The sequence below is a fragment of the Oncorhynchus mykiss genome, chromosome 9 (genome assembly GCF_013265735.2).
Source record: "Oncorhynchus mykiss isolate Arlee chromosome 9, USDA_OmykA_1.1, whole genome shotgun sequence".
NCBI lineage: Eukaryota > Metazoa > Chordata > Actinopteri > Salmoniformes > Salmonidae > Oncorhynchus > Oncorhynchus mykiss.
The window spans coordinates 55,922,752-55,939,806 of record NC_048573.1 but is presented as its reverse complement, the minus strand read 5'-3'; the positions used below and the strand labels follow the sequence as shown (position 1 = coordinate 55,939,806).

Sequence of the window (17,055 nt, the reverse complement as noted above, 5' to 3'; positions counted from 1 at the left end):
AGCTAAAACTGTCCACTAACTATACTGAACAAAAATGTAAACACAACATGCAATAATTTCAATGATTTTACTTGCGTTACAGTTCATATAAGGAAATCAGTCAATTGAAATAAATGCATTAGGCCCTAATCTATGGATTTCACATGAATGAACAGGGGCGTGGCCATGGGGAGCCAGGCCCAGCCAATCAGAATGAGGTTTCCCCCACAAAATGGCTTTATTACAGACAGAAATACTCCTCAGTTTCATCAGCTGTCCAGGAGGCTGGTCTCAGATGATCCCGCAGGTGAAGAAGCCGGATGTTGAGGTCCTGGGCTGGTGTGGTTACACGTGGTCTGCGGTTGTGAGGCCAGTTGGACGTACTGACAAATTCTCTAAAACGACGTTGGAGGCGGCTTATGGTACAGAAATGAACATTCAATTCTCTGGCAACATCTCTGGTGGAAGTTCCTGCAGTCAGCATGCCAATTGCATGCTCCCTCAACCTGGGGCATTGTATTGTGTGACAAAACTACACATTTTAGAGTGGCCTTTAATTGTCCCCAGGACAAGGTGCACTTGTGTAATGATCATGCTGTTTAATCAATTTCTTGATATGCCACACCTGTCAGGTTTATGGATTATTTTGGCAAAAGAGAAATGTTCACCAACAAGGATGTTTTTATGCGTATGGACATTCTTGGGATCTTTTATTTCAGCTCATGAAACATGGGACCAACACTTTACATGTAGCGTTTATATTTTTGTTCAGTATATGATGGCTAATGAGCCTATACTGCGGAAATTGTATTGATCTAATGGCAAGGATGTTCCCCTTGTCAAAATACATTTTCTTATTCTCTAAAAATCTCCTTGTAAGTGATAGGACTACTTTTACTTACAATGTTTTTTTCTGCTGTATGCAATATTATGGTAAAGCAATGTGTTTGTTCTTTCCTGAAAAAATGCAACTTTAAATGGGCAGAGACGGAAACCACAATATTAAACAAATCTTTCATGGTCTGAGCAAAATGACTTGCTGAGACATCAGACTTGAATATAAGACCATGTCATTAGAAATGTTCGAAATATTCCCTTTCCCTTCATTTTCAGTGTTGCATCATTATTCCAGTCCCAGACCTGACAGGCACACTTGTCAGTCTTGCCTCAAGCTACTGGTCTTCTCGGATACCAAAATTGAGATTCAAACCGAATTGGATCCACAAAATATTTTTTTGTGGGGATTTTTAGGACGCTGAATCCGCTTTGGCCTGCAATGACTAATTCAAGGGTTTTTCAATTATATATTTTTTACTATTTTCTACATTGAAGAATAATAGTGAAGACATCAAAACTATGAAATAACACATTGAATCATGTAGTAACCAAAAAAGTTCTAAATATAACCAAAATATATTTTTGATTCTTCAAAGGAGCCACCCTTTGCTTTGATGACAGCTTGCCACGCTCTTGGCATTCTCTCAACCAGCTTCATGAGGTACTCACCTGGAATTCTTTTCCAACAGTCTTGGAGTTCAAATCAAATGTATTTGTCACATACACATGGTTAGCAGATGTTAATGTGAGTGTAGCGAAATGCTTGTGCTTCTAGTTCCGACAATGCAGTAATAACCAACGAGTAATCTAACCTAACAATTCCAAAACTACTACCTTATACACACAAGTGTAAAGGGATAAAGAATATGTACATAAATGTATATGAATGAGTGATGGTACAGAACGACATAGGCAAGATGCGGTAGATGGTATCGAGTACAGTATATACATATGAGATGAGTAATGTAGGGTATGTAAACATTATATTAAGTAGCATTGTTTAAAGTGGCTAGTGATATATTTTACATCAATTCCCATTATTAAAGTGGCTGGAGTTGAGTCTGTGTGTTGGCAGCAGCCACTCAATGTTAGTGGTGGCTGTTTAACAGTCTGATGGCCTTGAGATAGAAGCTGTTTTTCAGTCTCTCGGTCCCTGCTTTGATGCACCTGTACTGACCTCGCCTTCTGGATGATAGCGGGGTGAACAGACAGTGACTCGGGTGGTTGTTGTCCTTGATGATCTTTATGGCCTTCCTGTGACATCAGGCGGTGTAGGTGTCCTAGAGGGAAGGTAGTTTGCCCCTGGTGATGCGTTGTGCAGACCTCACTACCCTCTGGAGAGCCTTACGGTTGTGGGCGGAGCAGTTGCCGTACAAGGAGGTGATACAGCCCAACAGGATGCTCTCGATTGTGCATCTGTAGAGGTTTGTGAGTGCTTTTGGTGACAAGCCAAATTTCTTCAGCCTCCTGAGGTTGAAGAGGCGCTACTGCGCCTTCTTCACGACGCTGTCTGTGTGGGTGGACCAATTCAGTTTGTCCGTGATGTGTACGCCGAGGAACTTAAAACGTACTACCCTCTCCATCTGATGCAGCACTCCATGACTCTCCTTCTCGGTCAAATAGCCCTTACACAGCCTGCAGGTGTGTTTTGGGTCATTGTCCTGTTGAAAAACAAATTATAGTCCCACTAAGCCCAAACCAGATGGGATGGCGTATCGCTGCAGAATGCTGTAGTAGCCATGCTGGTTAAGTGTGCCTTGAATTCAAAATAAAGCACAGACAGTGTCACCAGCAAAGCTCCATCACACCTCCTCCATGCTTCACGGTGGGAACCACACATACAGAGATCATAATTTCACCTACTCTGCAAATCACAAAGACACAGCGGTTGGAACCAAAAATCCTCTGAACAGTTGGTGTTGAGATATGTCTGTTACTTGAACTCTGAAGTATTTATTTGGGCTGCAATCTGAGGTCCAGTTAATTACAGATTTCTGAGGCTGGTAACTCTAATGAATTTATCCTCTGCAGCTGAGGTAACTCTGGGTCTTCCTTTCCTGTGACGGTCCTCATGAGAGCCAGTTACATCATAGCGCTTGATGGTTTTTGCAACTGCACTTGAAGAAACTTTAAAAGTTCTTGACTTTTTCCAGGTTGACTGACCTTCATGTCTTAAAGTAATGATGGACTGTCGTTTCTCTTTGCTTTTTAAGCTGTTCTTGCCCTAATATAGACTTGGTCTTTTACCAAATAGGGGTGGTATACAGAAGATAGCCCTAACTTGTCACAACACAACTGAGTGGCTCAAATGCATTAAGAAGGAAAGAAATTCCACAAATTAACATTTAACAAGGCACACTTGAGTGTGCAAAGCTGTCATCAAATCAGTGGGTGGTTACTTTTAATAACACTTTTTTGGTTACTACATGATTCCATATGTGTTATTTAATCGTTTTGATGTCTTCACTATTATTTTACAATGTATAAAATAGTCAAAATAAAGACAAACCCTTGAATGAGTAGGTGTGTCAACTTTTGACTGGTACTGCATATATACATATTGTTAGGCTATTTCTGGAACTCAATTCTAATTAATAGTAGGTATAAAGCCTTTCCTGAAAATACTTAGCCAATACAGCCTGAGATTAGTTTGGATGGGTTTAATAGAGAAGTCATCTGCGCACCACAGTCTGGTGTGAATACAAGAGATGTAGCCTAGGATTATCGCTCGGATAGTTAAAGATTCATCAGGAGATGTTGTCCTGATATTTCTTATACCTATCCATGCCTTACGCAATCAATAAATCGGCAGCCTTTCAACATTAGGCTACAATATTTTCTGTTGATAAGCCTAGGCTATCAGTCTAACACACACGAGGAGATTAACTTGGTCCAAAATGTTCTTTATCAAAGACGACCGTAAAGAATGTGTCGGTAATGCTGCATTATACTATAACTTCATTATTTTGAATGAAGCCAGGCTGTATCACATCTGCCCGTGATTTCGAGTCCCATAGGGCGGCGCACAATTGGCCCAGCGTCGTCCGGCTTTGGCTAGGGTAGGCCGTCATTTTAAGTACAAATTTGTTCTAAACTGACTTGCCTAGTTAAATGTAGAAAATAATAATACTAATGTAAAATCCACAAAACCAGAGTATGAGTGAGTAATCTTTATGCTGACATATCAAACTTGACTAAAGTCATTCAACATTAGTTAACAAAATAGCATATGGGCCTACAAAATAAGCCAATCCTCAACAAATAAGTAATATGTAAACTAGCACATTTTATAAATGAAATAAATACATTAAATAGCTCAGGTCTTCAAAATATGGACCAAGAGCAGCACCAACCTTTCCCTTCTGTATCCAAATCAAAGTTTATATGTCACGTGCGCCGAATACAACAGTGGAATGCTAACTTACAGGCTCTAACCAATATTGCGGAGGGAAAAAAGTATGTGTGTGTAGGTAAGTAAAGAAATAAAAACAACAGTAAAAAGATATTTGAAAATAAGAGTAGCAAGGCTACATACAGACACCGGTTAGTCAGGCATGGTTAAAGTGACTATGCATATATGATGAACAGAGAGTAGCAGTAGTGTAAAAAGAGGGGTTGGCGGGTGGTGGGACACAATGCAGATAGCCCGGTTAGCCAATGTGCCGGGAGCCAATGTGCCGGGAGCACTGGTTGGTCTGGCCAATTGAGGAAGTATGTACATGAATGTATAGTTCAAGTGACTATGCATATAAGATAAACAGAGAGTAGCAGCAGCGTAAAAGAGGGGTTGATGGGGCACACAATGCAAATAGTAACCATGTGGTTACCTGTTCAGGAGTCTTATGGCTTGGGGGTAAAAACTGTTGAGAAGCCTTTTTGTCCTAGACTTGGCACTCCGATACCGCTTGCCATGCAGTAGTAGAGAGAACAGTCTATGACTGGGGTGGCTGGAGTCTTTGACAATTGTCAGGGCCTTCTTCTGAAACCGCCTGGTGTAGAGGTCCTGGATGGCAGGCAGCTTTGCCCCAGTGATGTAATGGGCCGTACGCAGTACCCTCTGAAGTGCCTTGCGGTTGGAGGCTGGTAACAACAACATCTTCTTCCTGTCCCACATCGAGCTATAACCTGTTTCACAGAGTGTGCACTGCGCAGGGGCTCGTGTTCATAAAGAGAATATGCCGTTTTGTCACAATGATATTTTCACACATTTGGTTTGAAACCAATCATTTTAATAGAATAAAACATAAATATGTGAAATTTGCATTTATGTTGTTTAGGAACTAAAGTTTTCAAATATTATTTTGGATCCTGTTGGCATTTCACATACAGTATTTTCACACAGGTCCGAGGTCCGTGGCCACAGAGCTGGATTCGACCTGGGATCAGAGGGTTAACTACAACATTTTGGATCTGACCCGGGATACGACCAGGTTCGAAATGTTGTATTTCTCGGGTATTCGGATTCGGATAGATCCGTGAAGACCTCTTGCTTCTGTATTCTACACCCCCGAGCTCATTAAGTCAATGTGATTGAGTATAATCCACTGTAGGAGCTAGGACATTGGCAGGTAGAGAAGTGTCAGTCTCTCTAATGGGGACTGGAGGCTGTACAATACAGGTTGGACACTCACTGAAAGGCATGCTGAGCTACTGTTTGGCAAATGGTGCATCTGGTCTCAATGTTTGGCCGGCAGTCCTCCCACCGCTTAATTAAGCCCTATTGCCCTGGCAGTGCCCTGGCCCCCGCCATGCGCCAGGCGCCCTAGGGCACTGCCTCGCCCCTAATCCCTATCTGTGTGGTCACACTGCTTAATTGGACTGAGGACAAATCTGTTTATTTGACAGATCTCAGCCTCACCTGGTCTTTCCTCCCAGCAGCACAGCATCTGAATCCCTTTAGTCCCAGTGGGACTCCTGCTTTCCCTTTCCACTGCTCCATTCACCTCACCAGCTGTTCTTTTCGTTGTCATGTTGTAAAATAGAGTTTTTTTTTTACATTAGCTACTACCTTGAAAACCAGAGGGTTGTTTGGCTCACAGTACTGTAGATGCTACTGTAGTGGATCCTGAAGAGACATAGACAAATGGCAAGTAGAGGGCAGCAACAAAGGCTAAAAAGGGATTTCCTTTCAAGTTTTTAGGAGAGTGACAGAGGAAAAAGGCAATAAATGGGGTCCGTGAAGATGTCTTGTGCATCCGTGAGTAGCTTCAGCAGTCCTCTCCTTATACATAAAGAATGCAAGAAAGAGGGAGAGGAATGGTATTATTATCATTTGTCCTCTTAGTGGCAAGGCTTTGTGCAACGCTGAATTACAGCCTGTAGAATCTCTTTCAGACTTCAGCCTCGTCAAGTTGATATTCCCTCAGGGAAATTAAGGATTAGCTCTTTCCTTTCAAAGTGGAATTCCCTCAGTCCAGTTGTTGGTTCTGAATCGCTCTAGCTATAAGAGGATGAAGTGGATTGTCAAGTGCCACTACCTCATGCCCTTGAGTTCTGCCCTACTAAGATGCTCAGGGGAGGTGGTGAGCCTTACACAAAAGCCTTGTTCACACTGCAGGCCTCAATGCTCAATTTAGTTTTGTTTTTCAATACATTTGAAATGAATATTGACTGTTCCAACAGCACGTTACAAGTGACTAAATCAGATTTGTGTGTGTTCAGACAGCAGTCATTTGCTGACCCAGCTACTCTAGCTGTCATAGTGACGGCGGGTGTGCGCACAGTGGTGTAGGCTGATTGGTGGTGCTCATGTTCCCTATCACTCAGAAGTTATGTAGCAAGCTAAGGTGACAACAATGCCTGCCGTGGACGTGTCCCAGTTGCTTTGAATGTTACAAATCATAGTGTAAGAACACTTTTAAAGCCTTTTATTTGTAAACAATTAACAACAAGCTAGCTAGCTTCTACGTCATGTTCTTGTTAAACTGTCAACAGAGTAGCTAGCAAGCAAGAAGATATGTCAAATAACAGTCTATGGCCAGGAATCAGATTTGTATTGCGTGAAATATCCGATTTCCTTTTGGTTGTTCAGACTGCGGGAAAAATAACCGATTTCAAATCGGAAATGCAAAAAAATGGTGTTTGAGTCATTTCAAACTGCCAATGTGAACAAAGCTTTAGAGGTGGTAGGAGAAAGGCCTCTTGTCGCCACGTTTTAGGCTACATTTCACACTGCTTCCAGTCATAGCCTATAGTATGCAATAGAGACAAACAGCCTTGCATGCTTGCAGTCAGCACGACCAGAGCAGTTTTTTGATTTGGCTATGCATTATTTGAAGTAAATTGTTATATAAAATCTATTTCTAATCTGGGACAGCAACTAGCGAGCGGACAGTTTTTGTGTATGATGTGTTCAGTGGGCATGAAACTGGAAATGTGCCCATCCAGTCAGTCCAAGGCAGTACTCTTCACTACTTAGCTGAGGTGCATTGCCGGTGTGGAGGGATTTGCATTGAACCTCTAGAGTGATTTCCTTCCCCTAACAAAATTATATCCTTCACCATCATATCCTCCTCACTCACTCTGCTAGTGTAGCTTCAGCCTGTACCACTGACAGAGCCACTGGCATCCTTATCAACTATGGCTGACTGTGAGATGCCTTTAGCAGGCAGGCCTATAGGTCCATACAGGCCTGTAATTGGGGTTGACTGTATGGGAATGACTGGACTAATGCACAGTGAGTGCACAAAACATTTCCATGAGATAGACTGACAAGGTGAATCCAGGTGAAAGCTTTTATCCCTTATTGATGTCATTTGTTAAATCCCCTTCAATCAGTGTAGATGAAGCGGAGGAGACTGGTTAAAGGATTTTTAATACTTGAGTCAATTGAGACATAGATTGTCTGTGCCATTCAGCTGGTGATTGGGCAAGACAAAAGATTCAAGTGCCTTTGAACGAGGGAGGGCAATAGGTGCCAGGCGCTCCGGTTTGAGTGTGTCAAGAACTGCAACTCTGCTGGGTTTTTCACGCTCAACAGTTTCCCGTGTGTATCATGATTTATATATATTATATATATATATATATATTTATTTCACCTTTATTTAACCAGGTAGGCCAGTTGAGAACAAGTTCTCATTTACAACTGCGACCTGGCCAAGATAAAGCAAAGCAGTGCGACAAAAATCAACAACAGAGTTACACATGGGATAAACAAACGTACAGTCAATAACAATAGAAAAATCTATATACAGTGTGTGCAAATGGAGTAAGGAGGTAGGCCATAGTAGCGAAGTAATTACAATTTAGCAAATTAACACTGGAGTGATAGATGTGCAGATATGATGTAGAAGTACTGGTGTGTTTTTGCTATTTAAAAAAAAAAAAAAGTCAATTAAAAACAATATGGGGATGAGGTAGGTATTTGGATGGGCTATTTTATAGATGGGCTGTGTACAGCTGCAGCGATCGGTGAGCTGCTCAGATAGCTTAAAGTTAGTGAGGGCGATATGTCTCCAACTTCAGCAATATTTTAAAATGTATTTATTTTTTTTGCAACTTGTTCCAGTCATTGGCGGCAGAGAACTGTAAGGAAAGGCGGCCAAAGCAGTAGTGGGTGGTATAAGGGGCTTTGGTGACAAAACGGATGGCACTGTGATAGACTGCATCCAATTTGCTGAGTAGAGTGTTGGAGGCTATTTTGTAAATTACATCGCTGAAGTCGAGGATTGGTAGGATAGTCAGTTTTACGAGGGTATGTTTTGCAGCGTCAGTGATGGAGGCTTTGTTGCGAAATAGGAAGCCAATTCTAGATTTAATTTTGGATTGGGTTATGCTTTATATGAGTCTGGAAGGAGAGTTTACAGTCTAACCAGACACCTAGGTATTTGTAGTTGTCTACATATTCTAAGTCAGAACCGTCCAGAGTAGTGATGCTAGTTGGGCGGGAGGGTGTGGGCAGCGATCGGTTAAAGAGCATGCATTTAGTTTTACTTGCATTTAAGAGCAGTTGGAGGCCACGGAAGGAGTGTTGTATGGCATTGAAGCTCGTTTTGAGGTTTGTTAACACAGTGTCCAAAGAAGGGCCGGATGTATACAGAATGGTGTCGTCTGCGTAGAGGTGGATCAGAGAATCACCAGCAGCAAGAGCAACATCATTGATATATACAGAGAAAAGAGTCGGCCCAAGAATTGAACCCTGTGGCACCCCCATAGAGACTGCCAGAAGTCCGGACAGCATGCCTTCTGATTTGACACACTGAACTCTATCTGAGAAGTAGTTGGTGAACCAGGCAAGGCAATAATTTGAGAAACCAAGGCTGTTGAGTCTGCCGATAAGAATGCGGTGATTGACAGTGTCGAAAGCCTTGGTCGATGAAGATGGCTGCACAGTACTGTTTTTTGTTGATGGCGGTTATGTAATTGTTTTAGTACCTTGAGCGTGGCTGAGGTGCACCCATGACCAGCTCTGAAGCCAGATTGCACAGCGGAGAAGGTACGGTGGGATCGAAATGGTCAGTGATCTGTTTTTTAACTTGGCTTTTGAAGACTTTGAAAAGGCAGGGCAGGATGGATACAGGTCTGTAACAGTTTGGGTCTGGAGTGTCACCCCCTTTGAAGAGGGGGATGACCGCGGCAGCTATCCAATCTTTAGGAATCTCGGACGATACGAAAGACAGGTTGAACAGACTAGTAATAGGGGTTGCAACAATGGCGGCGCATAATTTTAGAAAGAGAGGGTCCACCACCCAAAAGACATCCAACCAACTTGACACAACTGTGGGAAGCGTTGGAGTCAACATGGGCCAGCATCCCTGTGAAACACCTTTGATACCTTGTAGAGTCCATGCCTCAACGAATTGAGGCTGTTATGAGAGAAAAAGATGGTGCAACTCAATATTAGGAAGGTGTTCCTAATGTTTGGTACACTCAGTGTATGTGACACTATATAGTGGATGAATTTTCCAGTGTCTCTTCTTTGGCCTACAGAGCCTTGGCCTGTATTGTTCTGAAAGCTAGAATGCAGACACTTATTTAACGGGACTGCTCCGACTGGGTAATTGCAGGCTTCTCTCAGAGCTATTATGGGAGATTTATTTTAGGGGGCAAAAGCGGCCATTACAAAACAAGAGGGTTCTCATCAGAGCGATGCTCCTGTGGAGCTGTGCAGGGATGAAGGGAGCATTCTGTTGCCTGTGTCCTCTTACTGCCTTGTGCCCCCCTCTCCAATGGCCATGGTGATGTCATCATGTTGTCACTATCATCGCCCCAGCCATTAGACCTTTCTGAGATTGAACATGTCAGCAATGTAAGTGTGTGCATTTTTTAAATTAAATTTTTTTTTTATTTTACCTTTATTTTACCTTTATTTTACTAGGCAAGTCAGTTAAGAACAAATTCTTATTTTCAATGACGGCCTAGGAACAGTGGGTTAACTGCCTGTTCAGGGGCAGAACGACAGATTTTGTCAGCTGGGGGATTTGAACTTGCAACCTTTCGGTTACTAGTCCAATGCTCTAACCACTAGGCTACCCTGCCGCCCCCAATCATTGCGTGCCTGTCTTCAGTTTCTTTTTTGTTTTCAGCGTTTTCAGCGTTGAGGATATGGATTAATGTTAAGTCACATCAATGTTCATCCTATAATCTGGCACATTCCAGGGGTTTTATCATAGATAGATGACATGGTTGCATGGTGGTGCAGCAGCATCATCCTCCCTACTGTTGGTAGAATCCCTCTCTTGGTTCCATTTCAGTGCTCTCATCTCCTTTTCATTTATCTTCACGAGATCCATCCCATCTCTCCTCTTTCTCAGACCTTTGTTTTTCCAGTGCTAGGCTGGATTTTCTTTTCAAATGATGTATTTTAGGAAGTGCTCTGTGTGCAGCCAGATCCCATTGTTACTGTTGACCTGCTGCTGGCATGGCATGCTATCCTCCCAGCTCCCAGGCTTCCTTTGCCTGTTTAATTACTCCCTCTCTCCATTTCTCTCTTTCTATCTGCTGATTAAAAGAATCAAACCATCACAGCTGACAGCTGAGTTCAGCCTTAAGTGTATGAGAGATCTAGGCCTATATATATCCTCCAGTCCAGACCCTTCAATTCAAGCAGTGGAGGATAGAATGAAGTGAGTGGTTGATAATTACATTAATGCATAGGGGTGGATTTGGCGCATGTGCACTTTGTCAAAAACAATACATAGATTATTTCCAGACAATACTCTTTTTTTGATTATAAAAAAAGAAAAGAGGGAAAAAAGGGCTTTTTTTTTGGAAGAGCATACAGGGCGGCATGGCAATAAACGATAGTTTCCCAGCAAAACTCCATATTTGGTGAATAATGAAACATATTTTGACATTATTACGCTTGCAAAGGTGTGTAATGGGAAAATGAATGGTAGTTAACTGGGCTAGAGAGGAGACTCGTCATATTCATTGTCTCCTCCTCTACTCAGATATGGGTTCAATGCGACCCCAGAGCACTAATTATGCGCACACCGAAATGAGGTGCTTTTTACATGACATGTTTTTGCATTTTCATTGTTGGACATAAGACTGTTAAAAACACCAGGAAATTAGCTCCAAGTGATTTTAATTTGGAAATCTGTTCCCAAGTATTCACACGCATAACCCTATAGGGCAGGGTTTTCCAACTCTAGGCTCACGGGTGGTTTTATTTCTATTAAACATACAGTACCAGTCAAATATTTTGACACACCTACTTATTCCAGGGTTTTATTTAATTTTTACTATTTTCTACATGGTTCGTAGCTTCAATCCCGCAGTGCGCACGTGCACACACTTTCAGTATTATGTCTATCTCTGATAAGCTACCCAGGAAAGGGCTGAAAATAGCCCATGTTAATATATGTAGACTTAGAAATAAAGTTCATGAAATCAATAACTTGCTCACATCAGATAACATTCATATTAGCCATTTCTGAAACTCACTTAGATAATTATTTTGTTGATACAGCAGTAGCAATATAAGGATAACAACATCTATATGTAACAGTTTAGCTTTTGTCCCTCTCCTCGCCCCTACCTGGGCTCAAACCAGGGACCCTCTGCACACATAGACAACAGCCACCCTCAAAGCATCGTTACCCATCGCTCCACAAAAGCCGCGGCCCTTGCAGAGCAAGGGAAACAACTACTTCAAGGTCTCAGAGCGAGTGACGTCACCGATTGAAACACTATTAGCACGCACCCCGCTAACTACCTAGCCATTTCACATCGGTTACATATAGAAGAGACTGAAATACTTATGGGGGAGGTGTTGCTGTATATATTTAGAGACATATCCCTGTAATGCTTAGAGAAAATTTTATGTAAAGTGTTAATGAAGTGTTGTGCTTGCAGGTTCACTTGGCACATCTACAGCCTTTTCTTTTGGGGTGTTGCTATAGGCCACCAAGTACGAACAGGCAGTATCTAAATGATATGTGTGAAATGCTTGATAGTGTATGTGATGTAAACCGAGAGGTCTACTTTCTTTGGGACCTGAATATAGACTGGTTTTCATCAAGCTGTCCGCTCAAGAGGAAGTTTATTACTGTAACCAGTGCCTGTAATCTGGTTCAGGTTATTAATCAACCTACCAGGGTGTTTACAAACACAACAGGAACAAGATCATCCACATGTATCGATCACATTTGTACTAATACTGTAGAACTTTGTTCTAAAGCTGTATCAGTACCCTTTGGATGCAGTGATCACAATATAGTGGCTAAATCCATGAAAGCTAAAGTTGGTTCGGTTGGACTTAGGTTGGAGTCATTAAAACTCGTTTTTCAACCGCTCTACAAATGTATTGTTAATAAACTATAGTTTTGGCAAGTAGGATAGGACATCTACTTTGTGCATGACACAAGTCATTTTTCCAACAATTGTTTACAGACCGATTATTTCACTTATAATTCACTGTATAACAATTCCAGTGGGTCAGAAGTTTACACACTAAGTTCACTGTGCCTTTAAACAGCTTGGAAAATTCCAGAAAACTATGTCAGGGCTTTAGAAGCTTCTGAGAGGCTAATTGACATCATTTGAGTCAATTGGAGGTGTACCTGTTGATGAATTTCAAGGCCTACCTTCAAACTCAGTGCCTCTTTGCCTGACATCATGGGAAAATCAAAAGAAATCAGCCAAGACCTAAAAAAAAAAATTATAGACCTCAAGTCTGGATCATCCTTGGGAGGAATTTCCAAACGCCTGAAGGTTCCACGTTCATCTGTACAAATGATAGTACGCAAGTATAAACACCATGGGATCGCACAGCCATCATACATCTCAGGAAGGAGACGTGTTCTGTCTCCTAGAGATGAACGTACTTTGGTGCGAAAAGTGCAAATCAATCCCAGAACAACAGCAAAGGACCTTGTGAAGATGCTGGAGGAAACAGGTACAAAAGTGTCTATATCCACAGTAAAACGAGTCCGATATCAACATAACCTGAAAGGCTGCTCAGCAAGGAAGAAACCACTGCTCCAAAACCGCCATAAAAAAGCCAGACTACGGTTTCCAACTGCACATGGGGACAAAGATTGTCCTCTGGTCTGATGAAACCAAAATAGAACTGTTACACCAGCTCTGTCAGGAGGAATGGGACAAAATTCACCCAACTTATTGTGGGAAGCTTGTTGAAGGCTACACGAAACGTTTGACCCAAGTTCAACAATTTTAAAGGCAATGCTACCAAGTACAAATTGAGTGTATGTAAACTTCTGACCCACTGGGAATGTGATGAAAGAAATAATACTATTATTCTGACATTTCACATTCTTAAAATAAAGTGGTGATCCTAACTGACCTCAGACTGGTGATTTTTACTAGGATTAAAGGTCAGGAATTGTGAAAAACTGAGTTTAAATGTATTTGTCTAAGGTGTATGTAAACATCCGACTTCAACTGTAGTCATTGGCCCAGAATTTCCACATCAGTGCATCCCAACTAACTAATACCAGTAAGAAGGTAAACCTACTGTATGTAGAGATTATACTGGACCTATAGCCTATAGGCCTATTTATTTATTTATTTTAAAATTGCTGTTGACAAACATCGGTCAGAAAACAAATCTGTGCAACCATAATTATTGCCCACCCCTGTTCTATGTGGTGATGTAAAAAGCCTTCACTAGTGTAGGGCATTTCAAGTCTTTTCAGTTAGCCTTTTCATTCTGCTTAGTTCACCTAAAAGAGCTGGCTCCAAACAGCTCTACCTTCAGTTGCAATGATTCTGTAAAATATACATGGGGGGGGGCAAAGACTGGCTTCTGCCTGGGGCCTCCAACTTTACTGCCCTCCTGCTGTGTCTTAGTGTGGGCGTGTGTACATACCAACCCCATCCGTCCTCTGCTGCCTGGTGCTGCTGGCTTGGCCCGTGCTTCCTCATTCCTTTCCCTCTCACTCAGTGCTGTGGTTCAATTCCTCAGGGAACGCCTCTCACCTGGGTGTGAGCTGGCCTGGGCTGGGCTGGGCTATGAACCTGGGCTGGGCTAGGCTGTAAACCATGGTACACAACTTATAATGTAGCATGACTGCCAATGACACTGAGGGGCTAGGACCTGCCATTTTGATCGGCAACATGTCACAATGTTTGCCTACTGAACTTCTCTCTGCTCACGCTAGCTTTAGGCTCTTCCCTCAGCTGCATTATACTGTTATATGATCTAATATTCCCTCTCTCTCTCTCCCCACAGTATCTGGAGGGGTCCTAATGTGAACTGTGTGGACAGCACTGGATACACTCCTCTACACCATGCAGCCCTAAACGGACACAGGTAGATCTAGAGCTCTGTTGTCATGGGAGTTTAGATTAACTGACAATGATGTGCCTGAGGTCAGCTAGTGGGAAATACCATATTTGTGTGCTTAATATTGATATAGTACACTGTCATCAGCCTACATAATGTTCAACTCTTCTGACAGTGTCTGCCTGTCCATTCCACAGTGAAGTTGTGGAGTCACTGTTACGTAACGAGGCCTTGACCAACATCGCCGACAATAAGGGCTGCTACCCCCTGCACCTGGCCGCATGGAAGGGGGACCAACGGATCGTCAGGCTGCTCATTCACCAAGGCCCCTCACACCCCAAACTCAACGAGCAGGTCTGACTCCCCCCCCCCCCCCCCCCCCCCCTGCTAACTGTGGCTCCCTTCTTCTCACTCCATCTGTTCCCCTGATACCTCCAGGAATCGGTCTTCCTCTGCTCACAGCAGCAGTGGTTTTTGATCTGATCTGTGTAACAGTGTGAAGGAAGGAACAGGTCGAGTGCAAAACCACATAACCCTTCACTATTTCCCCTGTTAACTAGAGTCAGTGAACTTTAGTGTTACACCCAGTTCCTGTCACATGGATGGACATCTATCCTATACAACTCATCATTCATATACAGTGTCGACCTCACTATGCTCATCTCTATAGAATGCATTTTAACTGGGTACACGGTGGACCGTGTTCCTCGTCTCGCTCTGTCTGTGGTTTGCAAATACCATTTGCCGTTTTTGAGAACATATATATATATTTTTAATACAAATGAAAGTAGGACAGGGCTTGTTCATTCAGTGCAAGACCATACACATTAACTGCATTGCGTCATGAGTTTGACTGCACTAATATCTGTCTTGAAGTGACTTGACACCAGCCAAGTGAATGTGTCATGTTTGAACTAATGGATTGTTCTGTTTGATATGTAATGTGTTAGTCCAGGCATGGTGTGTAGAGACTGTCCACTGTGTAACCACCAGCAACACCTTCAGTATTTACCTTGTCCTGTCTGTGATCTCGTGTTTAGTATCTTTACCATTTTGGCAGAAATGACCCATTATGAGGCAATTGAACAAAATCAATCATAGCCATAGAGCCAAGATCCCATTGATAAAGTACGACATCACTGTAGTACTTCCCTGTAGTACTTCCCAGTATTACTTCCCAGTAGTACTCCAGATACATTTGAGTTTATTAGTCTGTCACTGGAGTCATGATATTGGAATAATCCTCTGATCCATTGCCAGCTCATTTTGTGTCATTTCTGTCAGCCATCTCTATGCCTGTTCATGACATCTGTTTGTTCATTAACTCAACTTTGTTCATATTTCTGTTCATTTATTTTGACTCAGCCTTGCAACTGACTGTCATGCATTGCCTGTGTGTGAGTGAAAAACCATTGCTTCATTTTTCTTCCCTCCTAGAGCTCCTCTGTAGAGCACAAAGAGTTGAAACGCTGTGGGCCCTTTGACCTGCATATTAATGCCAAGGTGTGTACCCAGCCAGCCAGCCAGCCAGCCAGACATACAGCTGCTCAGAAGGCTGCTGCCCTCTTATTCTCCTCCCTGCTTCCATTGTACTCACACAACTAGTTGCACACAATCTCTTCGCCATGCATGATTTTGGTGCTTGGGTTTGATGCATAGTTTTGATGCTTGTGTTTGATGCATGGTTTTGGTGCTTGGGTTTGATGCATAGTTTTGATGCTTGGGTTTGATGCTTGCTTAGCTTGCACTGGCAGTCTGTTGTAGAGATCAGGGGACTTGCTTTGACCTTTTCTGGGTACATTTCTTGTGATTTCTTGGGGTTCTCTCTCGATACTTTCACCTGATAACTGAGAAGAATTGGAAAGATGAATTTGCAATGTTATTAGTACTACTGCAGTTGTGTTCCATAGTCAGTTTTCTTGTTTATACAGTTACGTGATGTTGAAGGACTCTGATGTATGTCTCTTTGGGACCGTCCTCTCTCATTAGTTGTAAATATGAACAAGGCAACAATAAACATGTCTTCCCCACGAATGATGCAGCCCCCTGTTGGGCCAATTGAGATTGTGTGTGACCACAGATTATCCATTATATTGACCAGATTGAAGTGGCCGCTGTAACAATTAAAAAGATACCAGTCTCTTTAACTAATCCACTTCGTGTACTCCATGTCAAGTCTTTGGCAATGACAAGGTGTGGCAAGGAGTGGAATGTTACCTAAAGATACTGTTACTCAGACTAGAAGGCAGTCTGGAGGAGGCAAGATCAGGTGGGACCATACTAGCCAATGAGAGGGCAGATATGCTTGTGAACAACAGGCATAACTCTGATATAAAGGGTTTTTTCTAAAAGTTGTCTGGATGTCACGTGTCCTACCGATATCCGTACACTTGTAACAACCTAAGCACTGTAAAACTTCTATTCAATTAAATAAGCCACACCTAGCAAACAAGCCATTACATTTTTTTAAAACCAAATTTTACACTCAGTGACCTCCATACAAAACGTCCTCGCTTGGTGAGCAAATAAAATAAAAAACCTGTTGGAGA

At 42.4% G+C, this 17,055-nt stretch overlaps 1 protein-coding gene across 7 annotated transcripts in view; it reads left to right on the top strand.

Annotated features, from left to right (window-relative positions):
• LOC110531211 (ankyrin repeat and SAM domain-containing protein 1A) overlaps positions 1 to 17,055 on the top strand; it is a 107,057-nt gene that overhangs the window by 16,857 nt on the left and 73,145 nt on the right. For 5 of the 7 annotated variants that reach the window (XM_036988374.1, XM_036988372.1, XM_036988375.1 and 2 more), the window contains exons 2-4: positions 14,453 to 14,533; positions 14,704 to 14,860; positions 15,944 to 16,009. In XM_036988374.1, coding sequence (XP_036844269.1) covers positions 14,453 to 14,533; positions 14,704 to 14,860; positions 15,944 to 16,009 — 304 coding nt within the window. Of the gene's footprint in view, positions 1 to 14,449; positions 14,534 to 14,681; positions 14,861 to 15,943; positions 16,010 to 17,055 lie in introns of those variants that run through there. The other 2 variants (XM_036988376.1, XM_036988377.1) reach the window with 2 other exon arrangements.